The sequence below is a fragment of the Haemaphysalis longicornis genome, unplaced genomic scaffold (genome assembly GCF_048455015.1).
Source record: "Haemaphysalis longicornis isolate Haplotype H1 unplaced genomic scaffold, Haemaphysalis longicornis Haplotype H1 scaffold_1, whole genome shotgun sequence".
In the NCBI taxonomy this organism is placed as follows: Eukaryota; Metazoa; Arthropoda; class Arachnida; order Ixodida; family Ixodidae; genus Haemaphysalis; species Haemaphysalis longicornis.
In genome coordinates, this window is record NW_027526203.1 from 414,944,656 (window position 1) to 414,971,879 (window position 27,224).

At 48.7% G+C, this 27,224-nt stretch overlaps 1 protein-coding gene across 1 annotated transcript; it reads right to left on the reverse strand.

Annotated features, from left to right (window-relative positions):
• Positions 1 to 11: 11 nt before the first annotated feature.
• LOC144155570 (N-terminal EF-hand calcium-binding protein 1-like) lies at positions 12 to 18,727 on the reverse strand. The gene is made up of 10 exons (XM_077687104.1): positions 18,591 to 18,727; positions 18,430 to 18,454; positions 17,598 to 17,706; positions 13,275 to 13,398; positions 9,082 to 9,272; positions 1,217 to 1,481; positions 873 to 926; positions 629 to 738; positions 492 to 569; positions 12 to 298 (listed from the first exon to the last, which is right to left on the reverse strand). The coding sequence occupies exons 1-10, from the start codon at positions 18,648 to 18,650 to the stop codon at positions 199 to 201; spliced, it is 1,116 nt and encodes a 371-aa protein (XP_077543230.1). The 5' UTR covers positions 18,651 to 18,727; the 3' UTR covers positions 12 to 198.
• Positions 18,728 to 27,224: the final 8,497 nt, after the last annotated feature.

Here is a 27,224-nt window from a genome sequence, read left to right on the forward strand (position 1 = left end):
GAAAAGAATACTGTATGAAAACTTCTATTTCTTTTAATAGTGGAAAGGCAGCTTTTAGGAGACTGAATTTGTAAGAATGCATGGCCAAGTTTTTTGGCAACGTCTGTGGAATGTTAGGCCTCCGAGCCTGTTTTCCACCAGGATCCTGCAACGTGTAACACACTGTGGTTCCTCGCTTTTCCACTGGAAGCCACTTCTCTACTTACCAGGTATCTCCATCGTGTTTAGGAATTCAGGCTTGCGTAGGCACTCAATGTTTTGGTGCTGTAGTGTCTTGTATGTATGTGACCGCAAGTGCCTGAAACGGGAAATAAGTGCATTGTACGTGTTACACACAACATGCGACTGTCTTGTACAGCTGTAGGCTGTGGTTGCCTCCTAGTTGGCTTATGTAAAATAAATGTTTTGTATTGCTTTTACGTGCTGCAAAGCCATTTCTAAAGCCTTCAAACGAGCCTTTCTATCAACAATATTTTTGGGGAATTTCTTACTTGTTCCACGTGTCTTCATTTTCCCATATTTCGTAAACTGCGTACGTAGTTATATCCTTGTAGAAACGAACAGACACACTGAAAGAGAAATTTTGATGTTGCCAGGTTTTGAATGATCAGGCCCAGAGCTGCCTTACTAGAAGCATCCGGGGCATATTGCAGTCTTTTCGGCGTATGTTTTCAGTGACTCCTTGTAGTCGTCCATCCCCTCTTCATCTACAGGCATTGTTTGCTGCACTAGGAATAACTGTGAACATAGCGGAAGGTGCACATGGTGTCTCTCTGTGATGCTGTGATACTCGAGCAATTGTTATATAGTGCTCTAACCAATCGCCTTTGTTAGGAGGTGTTGTTATGCTTCCAGAAAGTGTACTTGCTTACCAAGTTTTCCTCTGTGATGTCCAGTTCTTCCTCATGTGGCTTCTGGATTTTGGGCTGTAAAGACCACAAAATCAGGTTTGAGCCACAAAATCAGAAGTTGAGCAATAAAATTAGTTGCAGGTTTGTGGGCAGTTGATTAGACCATTGCTGAATTGGTTGTGTAGTTAGGTACTTTATTTCTCAGGTGATCTGGTATTACATTACGTATCATCATCTGTACCACTGAAAGCTTCACAAAATGAAGATTGGCATTACTGTATTGCATGGCATCTGAACTGTTGCTGTATAATGCCATTGAGCTGTACAGTGCCAGGACACTAAACCAAATGAAAGTGTATACCTACCTGATTTGCAAGCTTTTCAACTATGGCCTCGAGTCTCTTGATTTGAGCACCCAGGTCTTGGCTGGATTCTAGCAGTAGGGAAACAAAGTGAGCACACGGGGTGCATCGGGTTTTCTTCGAGCAGTTTGGGTGGTGGCGCGGCATACCTTCCAAGTGCATAGATGTTTGCGTCACCACTTGCTTCCTCAGCCTGACTGGGAGTAAGCGACTGGGGCAAGGCTTGTACACCTGAAGGCTCTGGGGACCAACCGCAGCCGGAAAGTTGCTGCTGCACATGTACAGGCACTTGTTCAATAAATGAAGTTAGGTATATGCAAGTGTGTGTGTGCTTCACTTTTAAAGGACAGTAACACAAAATCTCCAAGTCGGGACCATTTTGCGCTGCATACTGTGCGTTTTGGGGGCTGTAAAGCTAAATTAGGTGCTAGTTACTCCAAATTCTACATTATATTATGTTTCTACATTAGATTTGATTTCAATAGTTTGGGGGTAGGAGCAGTATGGTAGAGATACGCAACATAATTTCATTCAGCAACCTGTATGAAACTCTATGGAATACAAGATGCCACCAGTCATGTGGGCTCTCGCAGCTGCATGGGTTTTTTTGCACCGCTTTGGTAACAAGTGAGAATTAAGCACAGTGGAATCGGGTAATCTGCATTGCATTAATGCAGACTTGTGGGATTTGAAGCCATTGAAGCAATACGGACATAGAATAGAATAGAATCTTAATTTCTTTTCATGGCGTCTGTTTCATGAAACAACCTATAATTGTGTAGGTGAAAACCGAATGCCACTCTTGCTGCTTCCTGCTTGGGTGTTGTCCTTTTGCAGGCATGTGGTAACAAACAGAACAGCGAGGTGGAGGAGATCTTGCCCCTTTGTCGTGAAAGTGACAGGTAGCAAGAGAAGGGGGGGGGGGTGGCAGTGAAGTGCAACAATCCAAACTAGACGAGTCGTAATAGCCACCCAGGTGGACTTGCCTGGCCATTTGGTACAAAAGCTAGTATATTCATCCTCTGTCACAAGGAATGGTAAGTTGATGACCACTGGAGTGAACGCTGGTGTTACCATGACATTTGATTATTTGAAGAAATGTATTGATCAAAGGGAACGAGAAAAGTCAATGGTCAATGAAAATTTTTCTACAGTTCGTTACTGAAGCATGCTTGAGAAATTATTTTTATTGGGAATTGCAAAATGTTTACTTAGATTATGACATATTTGCTTCGATTTTCACCTATTCAAACAAATTCAGTACCATTCTACTCTGTGACGGTGGATTTCTGCAGTGCCTGCTTGTAGGCACCACAGAAATTTTGTGCCAAGGAGTGCCAGGAACAGGAACCCACTCGCCGCACGCACAGCTTTGTCAACAGGCATATGTACTGGAAGCCGCAACCTTCCGGTAGCTGTCCTCAAGCATGCAACCAAGGTGGAGAAACAATCACGAAATGAAAATTTTCAAAAAACTCGAGAATGGATCGACAGCACCTCGCTTCTCACATGAAGCACAGTCTGCATCAATACGTTCTCACTATTTTTGCTGCGGACTGAAGTGTAGTTGGTGTACCTTTTGCCCACCTAAAGCTACATTAGACAAGCATTTATCTTTTTTGTATATTTACCACTTTGCGTCTTTTACAGTCTGTCAAAAGTTTATACACCATGAAAACTAGCTGTAGCTCAGGAAAATAAAAAAAATATGCTATTCTACTCTGTGAAGGTGGATGACCAGCGGAGCTGTTTGTGGGTTATTGGTTGATCACAAACTCCCTATAAAAGCGCGCCGTCGCACGGGGAAGCATTCATCGCGATTGTAGCCACGCCTATGTCTTGCGTTTTCTGCCTCGACGGCATTTGGGGTTCCATCAAGCATCGCGATTCCGCTCGGCGTCCGCGGCATCACCGTCTTCGGTGGCCTCCTTCCACCGCGTTCGCGACATTGCCGCCTTTTTAGATGCAAAGCATCTCTTAGTCGACCCTCCGGCGTCCGCACCTCTTCTCCTCTCCACAACAGCTGTGATAACGCCGCTCTCTCTCCCCTCTTCCTCTCCACACCACCTGTGCGATAGCGCGCGCTGCTCCTCTCCACACCACCTGTGCGCCACGCGCGCTGCTCCTCCTCTCCCCTCTCCCCACCAGCTGTCCAATCACGCGCATGCGCGCTGCTCCTCCTCTCCACTCCCTCTGCTCTGCAAATAAACCCGGTCCGCGCTCCGCTCAGTTGCTTCTTCGGTACTGCGCCGTCCGATGACTCGAAATGGACGTCAATGATTCCGTCAGCGAACTGGCTGGCACACCTTCAACTAGCGCCAGTCAGCACACTGTCAGAACCGCGAGCACCTCCGAAGACAAGGCTGCACAGAAGAGAGCTCGCGACGCCGAATGTAAACGGCAGCGTCGAGCAGCGGATTCCTCGCTTCGAGAACGAGAAGCCGCTTTGAAACGCCAGCGGCAAGTAGCTGATCCAGATGGCGTTCGGCAACGTGACAACGCTTCGAAACGCCAGCGTCGAACAGCGGATTCCTCGCTTCGAGAACGAGAAGCCGCAAAACGTTCCCCACTACTCGATAAATAAATAAGACATTTAATACGCTACTACACGTGTCTTTAACAACCAATTAACACGCTACTACTCCACGGCTTTGCATCCCCTCAGGGTTCCCACGTGTGAAGATGGTGTAATTTTTTTTTTAAGTAGGCTTCACTGTACAACACAGAATGTGGGGAAGCCAGCTTACAGAAACCAAGGCTACACTGAGCTCCCTAAACTCGGCTTCACTTCTGAACACAAATGCGTTGCTTGAAACACATTTTCTAAGGGCAATATACGCTATAATATACCAAACGTAAAGCGACGGAGGTGAACAGGTGGCTGAAGGGAGTGGGTGTGCATACAAGTTGGTGTTTATACAGCGCGATAGAGCACGCGCGGTCAGCCAAGGCTCGTGCAGAGAACAACGGTTCGGCAGCTGTGATAATCACCGGCTTTTCTCGTCCTACGGACCCTATTCGGGGTACACAATAACATCTCGCTCTCACTCTCGTCCTACGGGCGCAATGAAACTAAAAAAACAACTGAACATTACAGGTAAGAAAACATGAACTATGCAAATCATGTGACTAGCACGCAGTTAGGCTTCGTTTTCCCGAAAGTGTTGCCCAGGCAGCTTGGGTGCGGTTACGTTATCAGGATGTAAAAAGAGAATCGCGAGGGCGGATTTGGCCCAATGCCGATAAGTTAGGTTCTTCCCAAGGAGATACGGCCCATTCGTCACATGGCGTTTCGTAATAGGCCGGTTCGTAGTAGGCCGTTTCGTCACATAGGATCATTCATCATAGGCCGATTCGACAATTAATGGGAAGTTCATCATAGGTGCACAAAACGAATTTCCACGTGTTTTTTTTTTTTAATTTTTTTTTGAACGCATGTGGTTCTCAGCGAAGTAGGTAGGCTGGTTCGACTAAGAGAGAAGCGAGGCACTAGTTCAACAACACTAGACAGAAAAGTGAGGCGGGGACGTAGCCTAATAAAGTTTTTGGAAGACGGGCCGCAAAGAACAACGCGAGCCCCCCTTTTCAGTGTTGCGGCCGGCTTCGGCTTCCTCCATGGGAACAGGCCCACTCGTCACAGCCGACTATTCATGGGAAGACTGGTCAGAGGCATCTGGTTCTGAGTGGTCCCGTACTGGGGAAAGTGGTAGCACTAACTTTCTCGTTCCTGGAAATTTCGTCTGGAAGTTTCATTTTTGGCGGATTTCGAGAAGGGGGGCGGGGGGGGGGGGGGTGTGTGTTAGAGGCTTTAACCCTGATAGTTCGTACCAGGTACCCTTTTCATTTCGTGGGTTAACCTTTCATTTTTCTTTTTTCGCAAGTGGTGGTTGAAATTAATTTTTAACACGAAATTGTTGTATTCCCGGATACACCACGACTTCGATGGCGTCATATCCGCCACGGAAATGACGTCAGGACAACGAAGACAGGAGAAACGCAAGAAAAAGTTTCATTGACGCGGATGATGCTGCCGTCTAGGAGAGGTGAACCGAAGTAGTGCGTCATGACGCTATCCAGCGCCGGCAGTTGGCATAAGCTGCGTCGTAGCGACGCTGACGGGCGAATGGCGCGGACACCGATTGAGTTGATGCGAAGAGAAACGCCAGCGGGAAGCGGAACGCGTTCACGGTTCAAGCTACAAATTCTACCTCTCGCGCTCAAGCTGACCTCATCGCAACGCAGCCGTCTGCCGTACACGCCACGGAGCAGGACCGAAGTGGTCACACCTTTGCCGAAGCGACCCGCTAACAGGACGTCACTCGCCAAGCACTCCGACAAGACAGCCGCCATCCCACGAATCATGCTCCATTCGCTGCAGGCTTTGCTGCACATTCCCCTTTCGTGTTTTACCGTTTCCGTGGTTTGCGAGAACCACGTGAGAACCATTAGTTATAATTGCACTTTCTTAGCAACCATTACGAAACATGTACAAACGATAATGAGTGATGCCTTATCACCACTTACGTCTAAAAAGAAAACACCGCAAATTTTGTTTTCGTTCCTGTGACAAACGGGCCTCTGACGAAAGAACCTATGTGGCCAAACGGCTTATTACAAACCGGCCTATGACGAAACGCCATGTAACGAACGGGCCTACACCCTTCCCAAGAGCACCTTGTTGCCGTTTAGCCACACGCCACCGGTGCATTGCGGAAAAGTCCATCGCCGCAAGCGGCGAGAGCCGGTGCATTTTTAGGAGCCCGGTCGTAAGCACTCGATGTGCGCTACATCCGGTGCCCAACTAGTTCTAACTTGTTTCAAGGAATATTATGTTTCATTTGTTTTGGCGGGATCTTTCTTGTTCTCAACAAGGCACAATTTCATATGTATCCGACTTCATTTAAACAACTGCCCATTCGCATTTTCGAACATTGAAATACTTCGAAAGTATTTGAAATTTTTGAAAAGTGCTGCTTGATCCGAAGCCGAATGAGATGTCGTGTTATTCTCTTCAACGTTAGAGGTTTCGAATATCTGCACACTCGTAATTGCCATATGGAATCAAGTGCCGTGCTGCAGTGGACACACGCTGTCGTAACGAACCATCGCTTTTTCAAGCACATGTCGCTGCGCGCGAACTGGGCCAAGAGACGTTAAAAATTGTGCTCCATGGGTGGTGGTGGGTATGAAAGAGTTCCGTAAAGAGGTCCATTACTGATGTTCCCAAAGTGTCATTCGCCCAATAAGTATTAGGCATGTTTGGATTTTTTTTTTTCGTGGCTTTGCTGTCGTGCGCAAAAGAGAACGTACGCGGCATAAGAACATGCGAGCTGTGTGGAGGAGCCATGGAAATGCCGAATCATTACAGGTGCAAGACAAAGAAAAAGGTGAGCAGCTAGCGTGCTTCTTAGGCGACCCCCCCCCCCCCCCCCCCTCCCCTCCAGAAATCTGCATGTCCGCCTGTCTGTCGGTAACGTATCATATCTCGACGTGGCCCTAGCATATTCAAATACTGTCGCCAGTCATAAAATGTTTTATGAGCGTGCGTGCATTCAGTCTGCAATGTGCCTGAAATGTGCAAGGGCCTAAACGCAGCGCTCTCAGTAGGTTGATCGTTATGTCACCGAAATTACATTCACGAAGGACCTTGCTTGCCTGGCGTGCAAAGAAACATATCCTAGCTCAACGCCACTCGCAAAAAAGAGACGGAGGTCAAATTTCTGACAGACAAATCGACCAGTTTACATAACCAGGGATTTAAGGGGGGGAGTGGGAGGGGGGGACGGTATGTTAAGCATGAACAGTCCGAGGTAGTTATGTTCTTTTACTTCTTCTAGCGTTTTATTTCGTAAGCTAAAGGGGACGTTTTTGGTGTGCTTATTTCTCATTACTTTAGATTTATTCATATTTATTTTTAGCCCCACGGCCATACTTTCTGATTTTAGTTCCTCAACCATTGTTTGCATGTGTTCTGCAGTCTCGCTCAGCAAGACTATGTCGTCCGCAATCCTCTAATGGCTCAAGTATTCCCCGTTTATCCTTCAAAATATGTTTTCACAGTCTAGCTTTCTAAATACCTCCTCCAGACATGCTGTGAATAATTTTGGCGAGATGGTATCTCCCTGTCTTACTCCCTTTCGGATCGGGAATTTGTCGCTTTGCTTGTGGGGGGTTATACTGCCCGTGTATTCCTTATAAGTCTTCTATAAGTCCTATATGTAGGCATCCTCTATTTCCTGGTCTTTTAATGCTTCTATCACGGCTGCGGGGAGTATGGAATCAAACGCTTTCTCATAGTCAATAAATGCCATGTAAAGGGGTTTAGTGTACATTGCGGATTTTTCTATCACTTAATTGACGAGATGGATGTGATCCATGGCTGAGTACCCTTTCCTAAACCCTCCCTGCTCTATGGGTTGTTGGGAATTCAGACTGTCACCTATGCGGCGAACTATAACTTCGGTAAACAGCTTGTACAGAACTGCAGGCTGACGGGTCTGTAATTCTTGAGGTCTTTGGGATCTCCCTTCTTATGGATCAGAAATAATGACGACGTTTTTCCAGGATATGGGCACTTCTTGAGTCTTCAAGCATTCCGAAAATAGTAAAGCAAGCTTTTTCAGTACAATATCTCCTCTTTTCTTCAAAAGATCCATGGTTATGCCATCGTCACCTGCAGCTTTTCCGATTTTCATGCCACCCGCCGCGGTGGCTCAGTGGCTAAGGCGTTGCGCTGCTGAGCACGAGGTCGCGGGTTCGATTCCCGGCCGCGGCTGCCGCTTTTCTGGTGGAGGCGAAAAGCAAAAACGCCCGTGTGTACGAGATTTCGGCGCACGATAAAGATCCCCAGGTGGTCAAAATTAATCCGGAGCCCTCCACTACGGCGCGCCTCATCGCCTGCGTTGCGTCGGCGCGTTAAACCCCACAATCAATCAAATCAATTTTCATGCCTTTGAGAAATTGCTTTTGTAGTGTATGACAAACACTACAGTAGAGCCGAATGAAGATGGGTTAACAAATTTACTGCGGTTTCACTTTCTTCACAGCCTTACTGGCGAAATGATGTCATGGACAAACTAGCGCATTTACGTCTTTCTCAGTGTAGCTGCAGACACTGGGCTGGATTTTTGTTACTGTGGTATGTTATAATTACCCCGTTTACATTGTTTTCTGTAACTGTAAACGCATGGAAACAATTAAGCAAAAAAAAAAAGAACTCACCATTCCGTCTCCGTGGAAGTTGGTGATTAGCGCAGCCTTTTAGCACACGACATAGAGGTGACGCAGAATGCAGGTGAGACGAAACTGTGTGCTCACACACGCTTACACGCACGTGGGCACAGACGCAGGATTTTTCCCTTCACACATCTTACGACGTCGATCACAATGATTATTTAAACGAGCCGAGCTGCGATTGAGCACCACCTTGATTGGTACCCTTCCGTCATGAGAAAGATAAGGGCAGGCACTGAGACATGGCAGCACGTGTGCCGCACTAGGTGTCATGAACTGGGAATTTAATTTAACACGTACTGGTCTTACCCCACATCTTCACCATTTATCCTTCCCTTAACCAGGCACTGGCTGTTGAAGAAAACCTTGTAGCTAGGGCGCTATAAAACAAGCGCGAAATTCGGTTTCAAACATGAACTTATTCCGGACAACACGATTAACAGCTGCAGCAACGTATCTAATAGACAAGCTCCGTGTATGACCATTGACGTCTTATGGCAACCATGGGTGTCGGCAGGGGGTGCGAAACTCCCCCCCAATGCAACGGGTTTGGCCCTCCTCAAGACACAATCCTGCCGATGCCCATGAAGCTGGACCGGAACACGTGGACTTCAAAAAGAAAGAATGGCGCTAACCAATTGGGGATGGTGTTGCGCAGTGGTTTTTCCTCTTCACTGTCGCTGCCGTCAATGAGCGGTATGCCGTCTTCGTGGAGCCTCTTCTGGAAGTCTTCTAGCATGGAAGACAGCTTGGACAGTTGAAAGGCTGTCTCCCTCGCCAAAAATCTTGACACGAACTGGTCTTGAACGGTGCTTGAGTCGTAAGCCTGCATCACGGTTGCCAGAGGCAAACTGACGTCGGTAACGGGGAACAGAAATACGCTGCACATCTAAAGTTAAAAAATGAAAATTCCATTACCCCTACAGCAGCATCAAAAGAGGTGGTCGTTGAATGCACTGGCTTCTCAGGTATAGGAGCCTGTCTCTCGGTTTGAAATGCGAGCTTTAATTTCTTCTCTAATTTTTTTCAGGGTCTTTTCCAAAATGTGCTGTGTTTTGCTGCAGAGGAGGGTTTCAAAGTAATTTGGTACACCTGACGTTCTCGTCTGTTTCCAGTATGCACTGGCATTTCAGTATTCCGCCTCCATAAGCAACAGTGTCGCCAACGAACGAGGATCCGGCATGTGTCTTGGCCCTGTTGGCCTGCTTCGCCACAGAGCTGCCGAGTGACAGATTATTTCGTCATGAGAGGTAGGACAGGCCAACGTCAAGGTTCAGCATACGATTTAACACGAAAGATATGTCTGCAGGCACAGTCCAAACATATAATGCTTTTCTGGCAGGATGTTACACGGATATCATGCTTGATTATAAACGCATTTCGGGCCTCATTATTAGCCATATTATTATTATTAGCCATTATTAGCCATTGGACTCCCCGGTTGGTCATTTTGGTGCTCCGTGGAGAAGAACACCTGGGTAAAAGTTTGTTTTTCTGCGGCGTCAACTGTTAACGGTAAGGTATACCGGAAAAGTCCTGTCCTCGCTCCGAAACTATGGCATCATCTATCTGTCGCTATCGTCTTCGTCAGTCATTGTGATTGCGACCGCCGTGTTTGTCGACGTAGTGAAAGTAAGCAGCACTAAATGACGGTCAGAGAAGTAAGTTGAGGACTGCGAAGCTATAGCTATTGTAACGGAGTGAGTAAAAGACCCCGCCGTAGGGTCGTTCCTTTTATGTTGGTTCCTTTTTTTAGGGTCATTCCTTTTATGTTCCTTTTATATGGGGACTGCCCATGGGTATGGATGTAACCAAAAGCGCTTCCGAAACGGCTGCGTGCACAACCGGACTGCCGTCAGTTGGTTTTTCTCACTCCAGAAATTTGCACATGCTCGGTGCTGGCGCTGCACACACGCATTACGATTCACGTAATCGTCTTGGAATTTTTTTTAGATGCAGTTATGACATGACATAATTTACTGACTGGTCTGTCACAACATAAAAGGAGGAAAGCAGCAGTAGCGGCGAGGGGTCATTGGATTTTGTTATTTTCGATGATAGTTATAAATGAGGGCCGGACGTGGTAGTCCCATCTATTTGTGGTGTCGTGGTGTCGCCAGCACTAGCCGCCATCAGGAGCCGCTGCGGCCAACGTGTCAAAAAAGGCTCTTTATGAAGAAAAAAAAAAAAGGTCCTTCAGTGTCGTTCCAACCAAACTAAGGTTTCATGCGCCGAAGCTAACCTGGGTTGTGAGGCACTCTGTGACGGAGGGTGAGTCAGTCAAGACCACCTGTAAATGTTAGCGTGCGTCAAAAGCTCGTACTCACGCAGCGCAGTTTCGGTTTAATGCGACAGCATTATACATTGCCCATTGAGCGAAAAGGCCGGCGTTGGCATCGGCGTCGAGAACCGAGAAGCTAATGGCACCCGCGCGACTGGGAAGCTGCGGAGAGCCACGTGGAAAGCGGAGGGTGCAGCCGTGGTAGTGAGCTCGGCGGCGCACGCCCAAGCACACGCCCGCTGACCTCACGCAGCGGCGCAGCAGCCAGCATTGCTCGCAGCGCAAAACTGGAAGGAGCACACTTCGCGTTCACAACTCATAAGAAGGGCTTAAGTGTTCTCGTAGCTTTTTTTGCCTCCTTCGCGGTGGGGCGGCCACTGCATGCTTCACATGCGGAAGAGAGAATCAAACAATTCTGTTGAACACGTTAAAAACAGTGATAAAAAAAAGAACGAAACGCTCAAAATTGAAAGGCTACGACTAAGAGCGAGATTCGCGAACGACCACTCAGTGTGATGCGACTCATTTTTGCATTTGGCTGTTAAGGTTCCGCGAAATGTCTTCGCAGAACGCTCCAGCCAGGCCTCGGGAGCACAGCCCTCGGTGTCCTGGTTCTGCGATCGCATCGATTCCGCCGCTCGAGCTCCGACCGATTCCACGCGCGTTCACGCGGCAAGTTTTACGGACCGCCAATGATTGCGCCGCAATCGCGAAAACTTCACGTCAGGCGCTGGGGATTTTTTAAAAGCAAAGCTTTTACAAGGCCCCGTTTTCCGTCGTCCTGCTCAGCAGAAGCGGCGGCCGCCTCCGCGGTTGCAGCCGATCAGCTGATCGGCAACCGACCGCCCCCGCAGCCTCCCAAGCGCCGCTGTGTCGTCTCGGGCAACGTGACTCGTCTCGCGCCCGGCGAAGAGGAACGGCGCGTTTGCCCCGGCGAACGCCGCATTCGCCGGGCCTCCTTCTGTGAGCGTTGCACCGGACCGAACGGCTTTGAGCCGTGGTCGACAATACAACTACATAAAAGGTTAACCAAGCAAAACCATGACTCAACCAGACTGAGCCAAAAATTTGCTTTGCATATCCAAGGTTGGCTGAGCTAAGCCGCAGCCATTTTTTTGCGTCGGACGACGAGCTAGCTGAGAACTTGCAATGACCCTGTAAAACTCTCCAATGAGAAAATTATACTCAGTAGCGGAGACAAATTGGGCACTTGCAGCCCAGCACACCGCGCAATGAATGTGCACATGTGGCGCGGATCAAAAAAAGGGCATAGCATAGAGCAGTTCCCAAATGGGGGTCCGCGAGTCCCTCTGCGACGCTCTCTTTTTTGCTCTTTTTGTCAAACTTTGCCGCCAACGCAAAAAAAAAAACAAAAAAGAGGGAGGGGGAAATGGGGGTGTGTGTGTGGGGGGGGGGGGGGGGGGGGGCTTTGCCGCAGGACAGGTACGTTTGACTGCCCCACATAGCACAAGTTTTAAAGTCGGCTTTTTTGCACACCACTGCAAGCGTGCAAGAAAGCAAGACACACAAGAGGCAAGAGCAAATTGTTTCACATTACGATACATATCAAAGTGCGCCAAGTGTGGGGACCCCGTCACATTGGCAAGTCCATGAGGGGCCTGCGGTGCAGTCATGGTTGAGAACTACCGGCACAGAGAATGCTTACAGTAAGTAATACCCCGGCTACACTAGGGTCTGAATGTCATTTGAACCAAATGTCATTTGACTCAAATGGGGTGCTTCGAATGCCAGTCAGAATCCACCGTGCCACACGACAATTTCGATGGCATTTGAAAGCTTTCACAACTGCTCGCCGTGCTGTAGTGGTGCCGTTGTCGCCCCGTCCGGTTTTCGTACAATAATATAACAATCAAATTTAGGTGCAGTCTAAGGCAGTAAAATGACATCAAATTAGAAGAGACACCAGTTTTGACTCTAATGTAGTGGCTGTTTGCGTAGTTTTATTTTTTTGTGCAACTGACCCTCTAATTTTGAGAGTATGAAAATTAAATATGTTGATTTCATATTTTAAGTAAATGAACAATAAACAAATTCCACAAACAAAAATATTTTGTTTGTTTTACGTACGGAAGTATTACATTTTTATTGCCGATCGAAGACTGCGTGCGAGAGTGCTAGAAATGGCATTTGCAATCCCAAATGTCTCTCTCGGTGCTCATTTGGCTCGAATGTCATTTGAGCCGAATGGCATTTCAAAACCTAGTGTAGCAGCACAACTTGGAATTTGAGTCAAGTGACATTTGGTTCAAATGAAATTCGAACGCTAGTGTAGCAGGGGTATAAGAAAAGATTCGGGCCAATATTCAAGCATGTCAATCAAAGTATGCCGAAGAGATGGCACGAATACGTACCAGGGGTGGTGTGCATGCAAAAAAGCAAAGTTAACTCCTTCCCCCGTTGAGCGTTTTTTTATATCTGTTTTATTATAAGGCTGCGCCACTGCTAACTAACAGATCTAAGGAATTTCAGTGTTCCCCGACTTGGGGTTACTTCTTGAAGAGTACCCCAAAAGAGACAAGGGCGCACCTTTTCCATCTTCTGGAGACCTCTCGTGACTGCTACACTTAGGTCCTCCAAGGAGGCCAGGAGTGCCGGAAAGTTGCCCATGTGCTGCCACACGAAGGAGCTGAGCTCTCCGGCATCTATGAAGCTGGACGGGACACACACCAGTCAGTGAACACCACTCACAACTCACTTTCACGTCCGAGGGCTGTATTTCCCACAGAGCAATGCGGTGACACACACCAGACTCGCGGCGTGTCATGCGAGATCAGCAACGTGGATATAACAACGCCAGAAGAGGATTGTCCTAATATCTGTAATGGGATCTGTATTTAGTGAAACAAACTCATAGTGAAGACAGAAAGTGCATGTCACTTTTGCAACTTCCCAGTTGGGTGTTGTGTCCCTTTGCAGGCATGCAGTATCAAACTGATAGCTGTGCGATGCAGTGGATATCGATACCTCTTAGTATGGCGAAAGTAAGAGGTGGCAAGAGAAAAAAGGGGCAGGGAGGTGGCAGGGAAGTTGCGCAACATTTCAAACTAAATAGACCTTTATAGCTGCCCGGGTGGACTTGGCTTGGCAGCAATTGTTGACTAGCATTGGAAAGAGGTTTCCCTTTTTCAAAGACCTATAAAGAGTTTGCATACTTTCTGCCGCAAAAATAGGTAGGTCAACGACTGATGCAGTGAACACAATTAAGTGTCACCACGACATTAAAATAAAATTCGGTTAATTCTTTTTTTTTTTTTTTGGTGGGAGAGAGGGGGAGTTTTGCCCCAGGAGCCGCATGCTAGAATTCGCGAATTTTCTTTGAATTTTCCATTTTGAAGGAAGCTTTTCTTGTAGGCTCCATCTTTCCTGATAGGCTTAGCCCTGGAGCTCTGAATCTTTAGAATATGTATGTGTTTTTACATATTTTGTGCTTAACACCAGACAACTCAGTGGTGATTTTTGTAAGCAAAGTGTCATAGTGCGCGGCATTTAGTCAAATCCTTATGTGCATACGTCTCCGATCGTTCCCGTAAAACGCCGAATTCGCGGGAAATCGCGAAGTCGGGAATAGGGCCCCAGAGTTACGAGTGTGTAAACTACATATTAGCATTCAAATGGAATACGACCGAGCGGAACTGGAGACACAATTGGCTGCTTAATGAGTAGCCACTGCTTAATATGTTCTCTTAATAATCTAGAGTTATTGTTAAAATTTGGGTTAATAATTTCATCATTACTATTGAGACAGAGCAGTCTTTTGAATGAATTAATTTTGTATCAACGCGAAAGCATCGGTTAACTCGGTAGATACAAAATCCGGCGTCAGGGCCACGAGATGGCGCACAAAGTGGCCGACGGCTAAAAGAAAAAACAAAAAACAAAATAATGTCCAGGGTCACAGTGACGGCAATTTTTTCGGGGGAATCGAACCCCGCGTCTCTGGAATAATATATGAGTCCGCATCCCTAAATTACGGCGGGTCCATTGATCAACCTGACTAAAGGTGAACCTACAGTGAATGTGTTTTGCTTTAGATTTAAAAGCGTCGGTTAGAGACATGTACTGAGACCTTCATTAGTGGTACAAACATGCTAATTAAACAAGCACAAATTAGGACAGCAGCAAAGCACGTTTCCGCTAACGGCGCATTTGTACGGCTAACAGCTAGGCGATTGGCCGAGCATCTCAGTCATAGTAAGGGAGAGAAGAAGGAAAGGATGCAACGTGATGATGAGAGGACGCAATGAGAGGACGCAATCGCACCACCGGATCATAGTATATAAAGGAGGCGTGGCGCCACAGTAGGTACCACGTCATGACTGCATAAAATGAAGGTGCTGCCGTACACGCGATACGCATACTCGTGTGGTGTCCACGGCGCAATGAATTCTGGAAACCTTGTACCTCGACAGCATGCAGCTGTGGAAGGTGGTCGCCCATAGCAGTCCGGCGCCGAAGAGCAGCGAGCGGCGCAACGCGGCGAACATAGTCAATCTGCCATATCCGTTGTTCTGCAACTGAACACTGATGCTTTCCCATTCGCTACGTCATAAAAGTGCTCTGGCAGTGCCCTAAAATTTTTTAAGCGCTTTTCGCGCCTCACTGAGGGCGACGTTGCCTCAAAACGCGCTGTAGGAAAGCCAGCTACCTTACCTGACGATGATGATGATCGTAGGGGAAGTGAAAGATGGTTGAAAGGCCAAACTTTCTCTGGTCGAAAGCCCTCGTCTTCAAAGCCCAAATTCAATTCAAATGAGCCAACGTGCACAACGGGTTTTCACAAAGGCACATCACGCGCTCAATAAGAGTCCTTCCCGTGGCAGGAATCAAACCTGGGTCCCTCGCGTTACGAAGCCAATGTCTATCCGATTGCGCCATTACACTGACTCGGGCTGCACGGGAGAAAGCATGCGGTTTCAACCATCTTCCTCTTAAGAAGGGGCTTTGATGCGTGCGTGCGCGTGCGTGTGCGTGTGTGTGTGCGCGTGTGCGTGTGTGTGTGCGTGTGCGTGTGCGTGTGTGTGCGTGTGTGCGTGTGTGTGCGTGCGTGCATGTGTGCATGTTCCGATACAGTCATGTCTCGTTAATACGGACCCCGTTAATATGGAAACTCCGCAATATGGACCAAATTTGCGGCGACCGGTCCCTCGCCACGCAATTACCCTGAACCCTATGCAAAATAAAGTGGCTCTACTACTACTACTACTACTACTACTACTACTACTACTACTACTACTACTACTACTACTACTACTGCCCCGTTAATTTAGAAACCCGCAGTCCGGACTATGGACGGCTATTTTGGAGACGAAACGGGTAAATACATGCATTTTTGTCTCGTTATTATGGACACAGGGCGTGGAAGTGGACAGGGTCCGCGGTGATGCCTCAACTAAGTGTGAATTGCTGGTGGGACGCAGGTATTCTTGTCGACAGGTCTGCTATGTAAGACTTCCTCTCGCGGCGCTTCGTGAAGCTCTTCGACAGCTGGTTGCAAAAAAAACCCAGCTGAAGAAGCAGTGACCTTCTTTTAAATATATAAAGAGACCCGGGAGCCTGTGAGAGACAAGCAGATCCTGGCACTTATCGGCAGATCCGCGCAACTGTCACATCAACTCGAAGAAAGCTCTGCGCCGACGGAAGCAGCCGATGACGAAGACAGACCAATCATTACTCGACGTGAAGCTCGCCGGCGCTGTGAGACGGCTGTCGTATACCTTGAACAGGAGGGACACGCAGAACGCGCACTTCAAGTAGCCGACGTGGTGCACTTTCTGGACACTATAGGATCGAAGGTATCAGTGCAAACCCGTATCTCCACGTTTTTTGGGCTGAATAAACCGTATTCTTTACTGGAACGATTATTCCTTAATATTTGTGTTTTCAACTTGATTCGTTATTCTGGTCGACTCACACTATGGACGATTTTTCTGGGGAACGGAGACGTTCATATTAACGAGACATGACTGCATCTTCACCATCATAACATGCATGCGTTATTTTTAGTAAAGGCCCGCATGTTTTTGGTATGCTCGTGTTTCTAACTGTCTATCGTATTCGAATAGAAAGTATTAGAAATGATATGACATATTTGTGAAGTAATAGATTAGCTGAAATTGTTTTCTTTTGCCGGGCGCTGGAGCCGTTAGGTGCGTGCTGTGACGAAGAACATCAGAAAGTTGGGCGCTGCGGCTTCAGGCCACGGAGCAAGATTTATTCTTCTTGCTCCATGCTTCAGGCAAGTGACAGGAAAAATTGGAGGCCGATGAAGCAGAAAAACATGAATTTACTCCCAAAGTGCAGACGGCTGTATCACCAGCAAGGGATGACGGACGCTTCGTTCATCCTCATGTAAAGAGCATGAAGGAAACGCGGGCGTAGGTTGAAGCAGTAAAAGAGCAGCAACAAAGTCCAGTATTGTTATATATAGGAGCGAATGAAGCGACGATTACGCAGAAACGCATGAAGCAATGCATGCGGCGAATGTTAGCAGAGCAGTGTGATTTTGTGGCGTTTTCCGGGGGCCATTGCACGAGGACGAATGATCCCCAATCCATCGCGGAACACAAATCCTCTTCAAGGTCTTTCGCCCTTGATAACCGGCTTTTTTCGGTTACAATCAAGCTTTTATAAATGGCTTTGGTTTACTTTTATTGATGTTCCTCGGTTTTAACCGGAAAGTCAGAACACTGAATATATACCAAAGTTAATGTATAGGGGTCACCGAACACTGCTCAGCTAACAATCGATCAATAATGACGGTTATACACTTGTCTACTGTCGCATGGAATAGTGCGGTCAAGGCAGAAATAAGTGTTTATTTAGTAAATTTGTCGTAGCTTGAGTCCTTACCCAGTTCTGTGAACATTGATCTCGTCAAAAAGTTCACAAAGTTCATCTTCAGTAAGTATGGCATCCCAAAAAAAGTTGAGGAATTCTTCTTTTGCGAGAACGCCATCGCCTGCGCAGGGTCGCAAAGAATAATTTAAAAGCACGCGGAAATGTAACGACGCATGCCAAGGTAACATAACGAAATATTAGCGACTCATTGACTTAAATTGATTTTTCTCTAGGTGTTCGCTTTCTTTTCACCATTTTGTGTGCCCAAGTGAATATCTTCATTCGATGCATTTGACGTATCCAGCAATCACTTTTAAATGTGTTGGCAGAAGTCAACCGCAGAAAGCACCTCAGAATAACGTGTCGCAGAAGGCCACTTAATTAAGAACGGAACTGGTCTATAAATAGTAAAGCAGGGAGAGGTGATTCCAACCGTAACTTAGAGCTATTCCATTCTACAGCTGAAGTCTCATACTCGGCGCATCGCTGAAGGCTAGGCCAGAGGCACGAAAATGACAAAAACAAACAAAAAGATGGGAAAGCTGCGCAGGCAAATCATGTCTTTCGACATTTCTTGTTTAATTTGAAACTGAAAAAAAAATGCTTCTAGCGGAAACTTCTATCAATAATTTATTCAAAGATTTTTTCCTTTTGCACTTTGTGCTTTTGGGCATTTTCACGGGGATTCAGTGAAGCTTAATAGTGCACTGATGAAAAATGTAGCGTGGGAGTGGCTGTTAAATCGATGATTGCACTGCGCTGTTGAACTCGCGTAGCGGATTCGCGGTCACAAATTGCCGATCACGCAGCGCGTTTCACGCGTACAGACAGACCTCGTACTCACCGTTGGTATCGGCACGGCTCATAACCTGCGGGGAAGAGACAACAGCCTCGCTTAGAGCCGGCGCCCGTGCCACGCATGCCGAATCGTTTTCGTGACAGGAAAAAAGCGAGTTATTTGCGCAGTTCAGCTGGCGGCGTGGTTGCCGCGTCTGCCGGACTCACATTTAGGAGAACCGAGGTCCCCTTCTGGAGGTTGAGGAACGGGCTGGTGATATCGACCATGGCTCAACGCACGCCTGTCTCTCGGCTTGCCCGACGCCAGCGGATGCACTGCAGCCGCCGGCCCCCTGCAGGAACGCGAGCACGGCGGGGGTATTTTTGGCACGAGGCGCGGGGACCGCGGGTTATGTAGGTGAAATAGACAGAGGCGACCGGTTAGGGGGAACAATTAACTCCTTTGCACGCTTTGTCCAGGGTCACGAGCCTGAGCGTCGTAACGCGTTGACAGATTGACGCCCCCAATTGCCGTTGGCATCGACTCTTTTTTGCGCTGTATACATGGTATAGGCCGAAATATTGCCGCATTTGTGGCTGTTTATACGAGAGAATGTACTCATGGACACAGTGAAAGCTTGCCTACGGATCTTCAGGAAACGTAAGCACTTGTCATGTCAGACAACCTCGGACGTTTGAAAATTCCTCAAGTCTTCCGAAAGCACTGCAACGGCTTGAGCATCGCAGCCATAATGTGTACGCACAGGGGTTTATGCATAATTTCGCTTTTTTTTTTTGGAAGGGGGGGGGGGGGTCGAGGTCCTCCTAGGAAGGTGTTGGGAGGATGTTGGGGGGGGGGGTATAAATCACTGGGCAGTGTGCTCGTAGTTGTGGATTTTTTTTTTTTTGGGGGGGGGGGGTGTCGAAATATATCTGGGGGATGTTGGGGGGGGGTTATTATATCCCTGTGTACGCAGGGCTAATATATAGGAATTTTAAAGACGTTAGTCTTTCTTGGGCTGCTCAAAGTCGAAAATTGTGGTCTGTCTGTCTGTCTGTCTGTCTGTCTGTCTGTCTGTCTGTCTGTCTGTCTGTCTGTCTGTCTGTCTGTCTGTCTGTCTGTCTGTCTGTCTGTCTGTCTGTCTGTCTGTCTGTCTGTCTGTCCCACAATTCAGCCTCCCAGCCAAAATATAAATTAATTTTGAAACGAGGAGTCTGTATAGGCAAAACCTTTCCAAACCACTAAATCTGGAAACACACTGCATACTTGCCGACATTGCTGAGCGAAAACAAAACATCGGGCATGTATACAATATTTGAGGCAAAGCATCTACACATAACTGGAACTGGCAGTGTTCTTTTATTAAAAATAGGTGTTTGATATGTGATATAGCAAATAAAAAGTACGTGTTGAAAATAATGTTTTGAACAACAACAAAAAATACAAAAAGCGCTCGCGTACAAGCCTCCAAACCTCGTGGCGGCATTCGAAGTACAACATTACCGAAAGGTCCCAGTAGATGGGGCGCGAGCAGGAGAACTCGAGAAAATGGAATTGCCTTGAGAAAACCTCCACGGTGCTTATCGTGGGTGGAGCCAGAAGGAAGGGAAAGAGCGTGAAACGCGGGCGTGAAAGAAAACAGAGGCATTTACGCGGCAGTGGCGGCAGTAGACTAGCGTCTTTCCACGCCATTGGCAGCGAAGTGAGCCGATACGCGGCCAATTTTTCGTTTGTCCTCAATCTACCTTCACCAGGAATGCCATTCAGTATCACGCCGTTGCCATTTCCACGGCAGTGACCCAACCTTGAAGCGAAAAAGTTGAACATCCCCAGTCTCTCTTCTGGGGACATTTATGCGCCAATATCTGATCAATGAAGGCGAGTTTCGCGTTACTGGAAATATATAGCCTCCGTGACAAAGTTACCTTATAGAGCTGAAAACTTAATTTCTTACGTAAATCTATCACCATAGGTAAATTTCGAAAGCTTAAAAAATAACCTTTTTGCTGTAAGACTGCATACCCGCTGCGGTGGCTCAGTGGCTAAAGCGTTGTGCAGCTGAGCACGAGGACGCGGGCTCGATTCCCGGCCGCGGCGGCCGCTTTTCTGATGGAGGCGAAACGCAAAAACGCCCATGTGTACGACATTTCGACGCACGTTAAACATCCCCAGATGGTCAAAATTAATTCGTAGCCCTCCACTACGGCGCGCCTCATCGCCTGCGTTGCGTCGGCGCGTTAAACCCTACCCTCAATCAACACTCCAAAATTAACGAACCATCTCGCACAGAAAATTGGCCTGCATTTCAGCCATGTGTAAAAAAACTATACGTAATTTTGCTCCTTTTTTCAGCTCAAGCACCACAAAGATCTTGACTGGTATACTGACGACACTTGGAGCAAATGCAGGGAACGTTTAACGGACATTCCAGTTTGTCAAGATGGGCGATTTGACACACCTTTCTTGGTAGACCATTGTCGCCAACCAGACTCCGAAAGCGGAATCGTTCAGCAAGAAATAAAATTATTCAACAGATCCTGCAGCGAGTCAAGTATTCTGAAGCTAAAGCTTTTTACCAGTACCGAATAACTTGCTGAGCTTGTTGGTCCATATTTTGAACCCCTTGACTTGGCTAAGGCGAGTAAAAAGGTTCAGCGAATCAAGTGGCCTACCTTTGACAGTGGACTTGCTTCGATGCACCTGCTTACACGTGGCGGTTCTGTCAGTTTTTCTCGGTATATTAGCCACTACTTAGCTCGAATTCGTAATGTCGGTTCGTTTCCCGTCCGCGGCGGCCGCTTTTCTGACGGAGGCAAAAATCGAAAATGCCCGTGTGTTCGAGATTTCGGCGCACGTTAAAGGTGGTCAAAATTAATCCGGAGCCCTCCACTATGTATACGGCACGCCTCATCGCCTGTGTATCGTCGGCACGTTAAACCTCATAATCAATCGGATTCGTAATGTCATAGAAAATAGTATTTGTTACAAATTTCGCTCACGGCTATAGGATTTTTTTGCTTGTTCGCATTTTTTTAGCTGGGGTGTTTTTCGTTGCCTTCATTTTTTTTTCGCTAACCTAGCTTGACATTCCAGTTCATTCTGAGCTAATCAAACCTAACCAGCTTAAGTCAACCCAGCGTATTGCCTCAGTAGTGCTTGTTTTAGAGCTTACTGTAACAGTTGTTGACATACATAGCGCTGAGTCCGTTTGTACCTAGTTCAAAGGTGTTGGAAGCGATGTCAACAAGGTGGCGTGGATAAATTGAAATAGGCGAAAAAGGGCCTGTTTCACAATAAAGCGAATAGCATGTCAAAGCCTTGAGAGAAAGATGGTTAAAACGTGAAGCCGAGTCGACGTTGACCCGAGTCAACGTCAAAGTACAATATCCAAACTGCTTTGACCATGTCTGAATGGCGCAATCACATAGACGTGCATGGGTTTCATAACGGGAGGGACCCGGGTTCGGCTCCGACCACGGGAAGCGTTTTTTCTTGAGGCGCTTGATGTGCCTTCGCTTATCATCATCATTGTTTTGGGAAACCCATTGTAAAGTTGGCTTTCCTGCAGTGCGTTTCCGAGCGGCCGAGCAGTGACATCACGGCGTGCGGTGGCGGAGCAACCAGGCTCCTTCCCTTCCAGCCTGGACCGACCATCGTCCACCGGTAGCGCCGGAGTCGAACGACTCCCGCCGCTCAAGCAACGTGGGACCCGTCGACGACGTAGAAGTCGGGAGCGCTAGGGTGGTTTTGGGAATAAACGCCCTTGGAGGCTGGCGTCTGTTGCCTTTGTCTCTTGCTTGCCTCCCACGCCGGCGCCGTAGACGCGGTAGCCGGGTGTGGAGGATAGTTCGAGTCAGGCCCAAACCACACATTTGTGAATATATGACTTACTCGCACTCGGGAAACCAGCGAGTGGTGTAGTAAGAACTGTGTTTCGATCGGGCAAATCACGAGATGCGAGGCTTGTTTACGGCTGACTTGATTGGATTGTTCTGGAAAACATTTTTGCTATTTAATTGAGTGAAACAACTGCGCGGCGGGTGGGCATCCGAGTCTGTCAGTCCACGCCTCTGATAGCTCAGAGGTGCGTGGGTGTGGGGTTGGCAGGGTACGTGGCGCCAAATGGGTTTTCTTTGGGGTGGCAGAATGTACGGAGCAAGGTGTGGTTGCCATAGGCACCCTGCAATGCAGTTTGAGGAGCAGGTGGCGCCTTCTGGCGGCTGAATTTATAAGCTTGAAGGCGCTCGCTCGCGCATGCCCGCGTTCGCTGCTGCTGCGTGAGCGTGGACTATTTGGGAATTTGCTCAGGGTTTTTTTTATTTCGCGGTGATGTTTCTGCAGCTGAGTGTTTGATGGCGTCATCGAAATCATGCGGTGACCCCAAAGTCGCAAATAAAAAAAATGTGGGCACAGGTATTGTGGCCTCAAATGCCCCAGTCGGGTGGGCACGCCAGGCCCGTATCTTTTTACAGCTTCCCGTCGCAGCCGTGGGATAAAACGTGAAGACAGAAGTGGATTGTCGCCGTGTGGCGAGTAAAGTAAGTGAACTCTGTTAGTTCGGGAAATCACGGCATGTTACGAAAGCCATTAATTAGCGTCAGTCTGCATTTGGTACAATGCGGTCGCCTCGACGTCGTAGCTTACCGTTTGTGTAACGTCTGGTGGTTTGTAGTTCAATACCTTCTAATTTAATTGACAAATATTATACTTTGCCCTACTTTTCGACTCCGTGTGCTCATTCTTGTGGCTTGTATATGTATTCCAAAGTAATGACCCAACCACTCGTCGTGACGTGCTTAGCAAATGTGCGTGTTCGTCGGAAGCCATCCTCTCTTTTTCATTGTGCAGGTTTGGCGTCTGCAGTCGAGATGTGAACACGGTCCGGCGCTGTCGCTCGCGTTTCTTATTCGTGGACCACTCGCTGTTCATTCATGCAGATTGAAAAGAACTGCAATATTAGTGAATAGCGCGTGGTACATTATTAAAGATGAAAACATAAGCAACGTTCAAGCAAGGGAGAAAAAATGTATATGCGCAGTGTATTTTTTTTTTAGTCACGTTTGTTGTATGACACAGCTTGGTATTACTGCACTTTGACATCATTCCTCATTCTTTAACTGTTTCAGTTCAAAGGATTCTTCAACCTGGCAGCCCAGTCGGGGATAAAGTGGGTACTCCAGTCATCTTGTAAATGTCATTCAAATAAAACGCAACTGCGGCAACGTGCTTGCTGTGCTGCATCGAGTCACGCTGCCGCATCACCAAGTGCACTTGCAGGAAGTTTAATTTTTCGGGGCCTCACCGTCAGCTGCGAAGTATAAGCTGACGCACACGGAGAAACGAAATAAAGGCGCGTGGAGTACTAACAAACGTTTAACGCCAGCAATATCCGACTAATGTTTTTAACTGAAAGATGGGAACTCACGAGCTAAAGGCCCGTTCCCACTGCGACGAAAGCGACCAGAATTATGTCGCTTTGTCGCGCGACGACAAAAATTGGTCCCGACCATTCGCCAAAAACGGTCGTCGCGCGACAAAGCGACGGAATTCCGTCGCTTTCGCTCGCTTTCGTCGCAAGTGTGAACGCGCCTTAACAGCTGCTAGGCCACGTTGTTTTGGTTACTTATTTTCAGACCAATGTAGTACACGCGTCATGCTCTGCTGTTAAAGACGTGTTTCGGTGACTTCAGATTCGTACACTTCCCGTAAAAATGCTTGCTTTCGAACAAGCGGCCTTCTTACATGTATTTATGGCTTATTTGAACGCGTAATGCAAGCCTCGCGACACGGCGGCTCGAAGTTTTTCACCGTATGCTGCTGGGCTATAATGGCAAATCCAAGTGTAACGTTTGCTGCAAACGTAGCAGAAAGATGTCCTCGGCAAAATCTAGCGACGCGCGCCGTTAAAACGCTCAAATCACGGATTCCCCCATCACGGAAAGCAACGCTAACACGGCCGCAGCCCCGCGCGGAGCGCCTGCGTGTTTGGCGCCGCCGCCGTTGGCGGCGCGCATGTCAGCTCGACGGAGGCGCCGCCCGACGATTGCAGGGTGCCTATAAAAGGTCGAACATGAACGGAAAAGCACGCGTCCCCGCACAGGTCTCTGCCCCGACAACCGGTTTGACTGCGGGATGACCCGCCGCGTCCCCGCTCCCGCGCGCATCCAACCTGCTAGTATTTTGCCGAGCCGCGTCAGAAACCGTGACTCGGACGGGCATGTGTCTCCCACTTTAGTAATAGTGTGAGAATCAATCTGTCCGATGCGCTATTGCCCACTTCAAGGAGACATGGATAAGGGCCCTTGTACTGTCGTGGCCAATTCATCGTATACTTCGTCTGCTTCCCAGGATAATTATCATCATCATGCCGTACCTCATCTATTCTTCATACCCATCCTCATCATCATTCCTGGGGCTGGAGTTCTGGGTTGCCACTCAGAATAAACGCGCTGTTTCCACTGCCTCTGCGACGTGTCTGCTGGGTGACGGCTGCCCTTGACGTCTCCCTCAATAGTAACGTTTATTTTCCATAAACTGTACACGGTTATGGCTAAAAAAAGTTGCACATAAGCCACTTGACTTACCCTAACAACCCGTGCATGTTGCAGCAGTCGACGCCAAACGATGCGTCCGTCACACCAAGGGCGGTCGTGACGGAGAAATGTCGGAGTGTTAATGGTTTGTGAGAGGGGCGCAAAAACGGCGGGCCGCCAAGTGGATCGTCTTCCTCCCCTTCTTGTAATGACCGCTGGTATAAGATCGCATGCGCCAGCGCCATTCTCAGTTTGGGATCTACGGGCTGGGGTCGATACAGTGCGGGACTCTGGCAGTTTTGGTCGCTGTTGGAGGACGGTAGCTACAAGGCCAGTGGTGCTTCACGTTGCAAACCGTCGGAAGGCTGTCTGTCAGTCGGTGAGTGCGGTAACGTGGGAGGTCGGGGCGCGCGCCATCGCTAAGGCGGTGGCCATATCTTCAGCCGGTGAGAAACGTTGCTGTTCAAGCATTGGCCAAATTTACTCGCAACGCGGCACCAGGCCACGACCACAACATAAAATGCTTTCGCCGATGTCCGTGTTTGTATGACTGAACCCATTTTTGTGCTGCTTTTGGGGTGTTTATCGATTAGTATATTCTGCCGACTTGGCCAATCCCCCTCATTGGGTATGCGCCATTTCTCTCTGTGGCACCACCAACACCAACCAATCCCTGTATGCCAGCGCGCAGTAGCGCTAGTAGATATTCACCAATACCCATCTGCCACTACGCAGTTGCACAGAAGTATTCGCTCGGCAGACATCCGCAGCAGTTGCCATCAAGCGGCCTGTGCACCTGGCCGAGTCATCTTGGACATCCCGCCTACCAAGACTCTAAGGAGCAGATTTCGGGCGACCGCAGATCGGCTTCAGTTTCTCGAAATGCGCGCATCGCCAGAAGCTCTCCACGTCGCACTCGTTTGGCGCCTTGATTGATGACGGCCTCCCTACCTAGCAGCTCGTCGGGCCCTCATCCGTTGATGGTCATGCCGCCTCGTAATTTGAGGGACCCCAGCATCATTAGCGGCCATCCCGCCCCTCGAACATCCAGGGCGTCCCACGGCGGCAACCACTGCCCTTCACATCCCTGCGGTGCCGCCCATCGCATACGGCTTGCCTTCCCCGGGCCCGGCTGTCCCACCACGCACATCGCGTAGCCATGGGCCCAGGTGTCAGCGAACTCCCAGCTGCAGGCCGTCACCAAGCATCGCGCATCATGCCTTCGGCGGCGGCCACCCCGCATCAGAACGTGCAGTGCACTTCAGCGACGGAGGCGTCTCGGACTTGTGATGACAGCATCCATCACGCCTCCCCACCTTGTGCTGTCCCGCCCCACCGGCGGACATAGGCGACACACCTTGCGGCCGCAGTCGTGGGGAACCCCATTCCTCCCGGGAAACCCCATTGCTGGCTACCATCCTCTGCGCGCCTCCAGGTGAACACGCACAGGTCGGTCCCAAAGGGAGACGACGAGACCCGGATACGCCCTGGTCGTCCGGAGACTAAGACCGCCGACTCCGGAAAAAAGAAAGCCGTCGACGGAAAGCACGCCCTAATCTCCGAATTCCCCGTCGGAACGGAAACGTCGACGGTACTCCGGAGAGTCCCGTTCTTCTTCCAGGCTGTCGTCACCTGATTCGCGGTCGCCACTCCACCCCTCCCCACGTCGTCGGGTGAACGGCCAGTACATAAGCCACGTTGCGCCTATTGGCAACGAGTCCAGGCCGTGTATCCCACCAGCGGTGGCCACCCCGCATCAGAACTTGCGGTGCACCTCATCGACGGCTGCGTCTTGCACCTTTCCCGACAGCGGCCATCGCGCCTGCCACATTGCTGTGTCCATCACCGCCTGCCACACGCAATACACCTTGAGGCCCCAGTCGCATGGCGGCTGGGGCCTCAAGGTGTGTTGCGGGTCTCCTGGCGGTGTCCATTGCCGGCGGCCACCCCGCCTCGTGCCCCTCTTGTCCCCATCCATGACAGCGACTTCGGCTGACACAAACTTCGGAAATGCAGCCTCGGCAGCAGTCTCGTAAGAGAAGCCCCTGCACAGTCACATTGGTCATGAAGCGTATCCCCTGATGCACACCGAAACCTTGGCACCATGCTCCTCCTTTGTGCGCGGCCAGGGTCATTGTCGCGAGGTACGAGTGCATGTACGGTGCAACGAAGGAGTCGGCAGACGATGTAATCATTGTTGTTTGGTGGTGTCCGTAGAATGAAATCGCGGATCGGATTTCCTTCAACTCAGTCGAAAGTCGGAGGGCTGTTAAGGAGAGCAAAAAGGACACTTGCCCGACTTTATGAGGCGCTGATGAATGCTTCTTG

Coding starts and splice junctions, on each gene's coding strand:
- LOC144155570 (XM_077687104.1), bottom strand. CDS start 18,650: ATGGTCGATATCACCAGCCCGTTCCTCAACCTCCAGAAGGGGACCTCG. Junction 17,707..18,429: donor GAGCCGTGCCGATACCAACG/GTGAGTACGAGG, acceptor GACCCTGCGCAG/GCGATGGCGTTCTCGCAAAA. Junction 9,273..13,274: donor GTCTCCAGAAGATGGAAAAG/GTGCGCCCTTGT, acceptor ACCGTGATGCAG/GCTTACGACTCAAGCACCGT.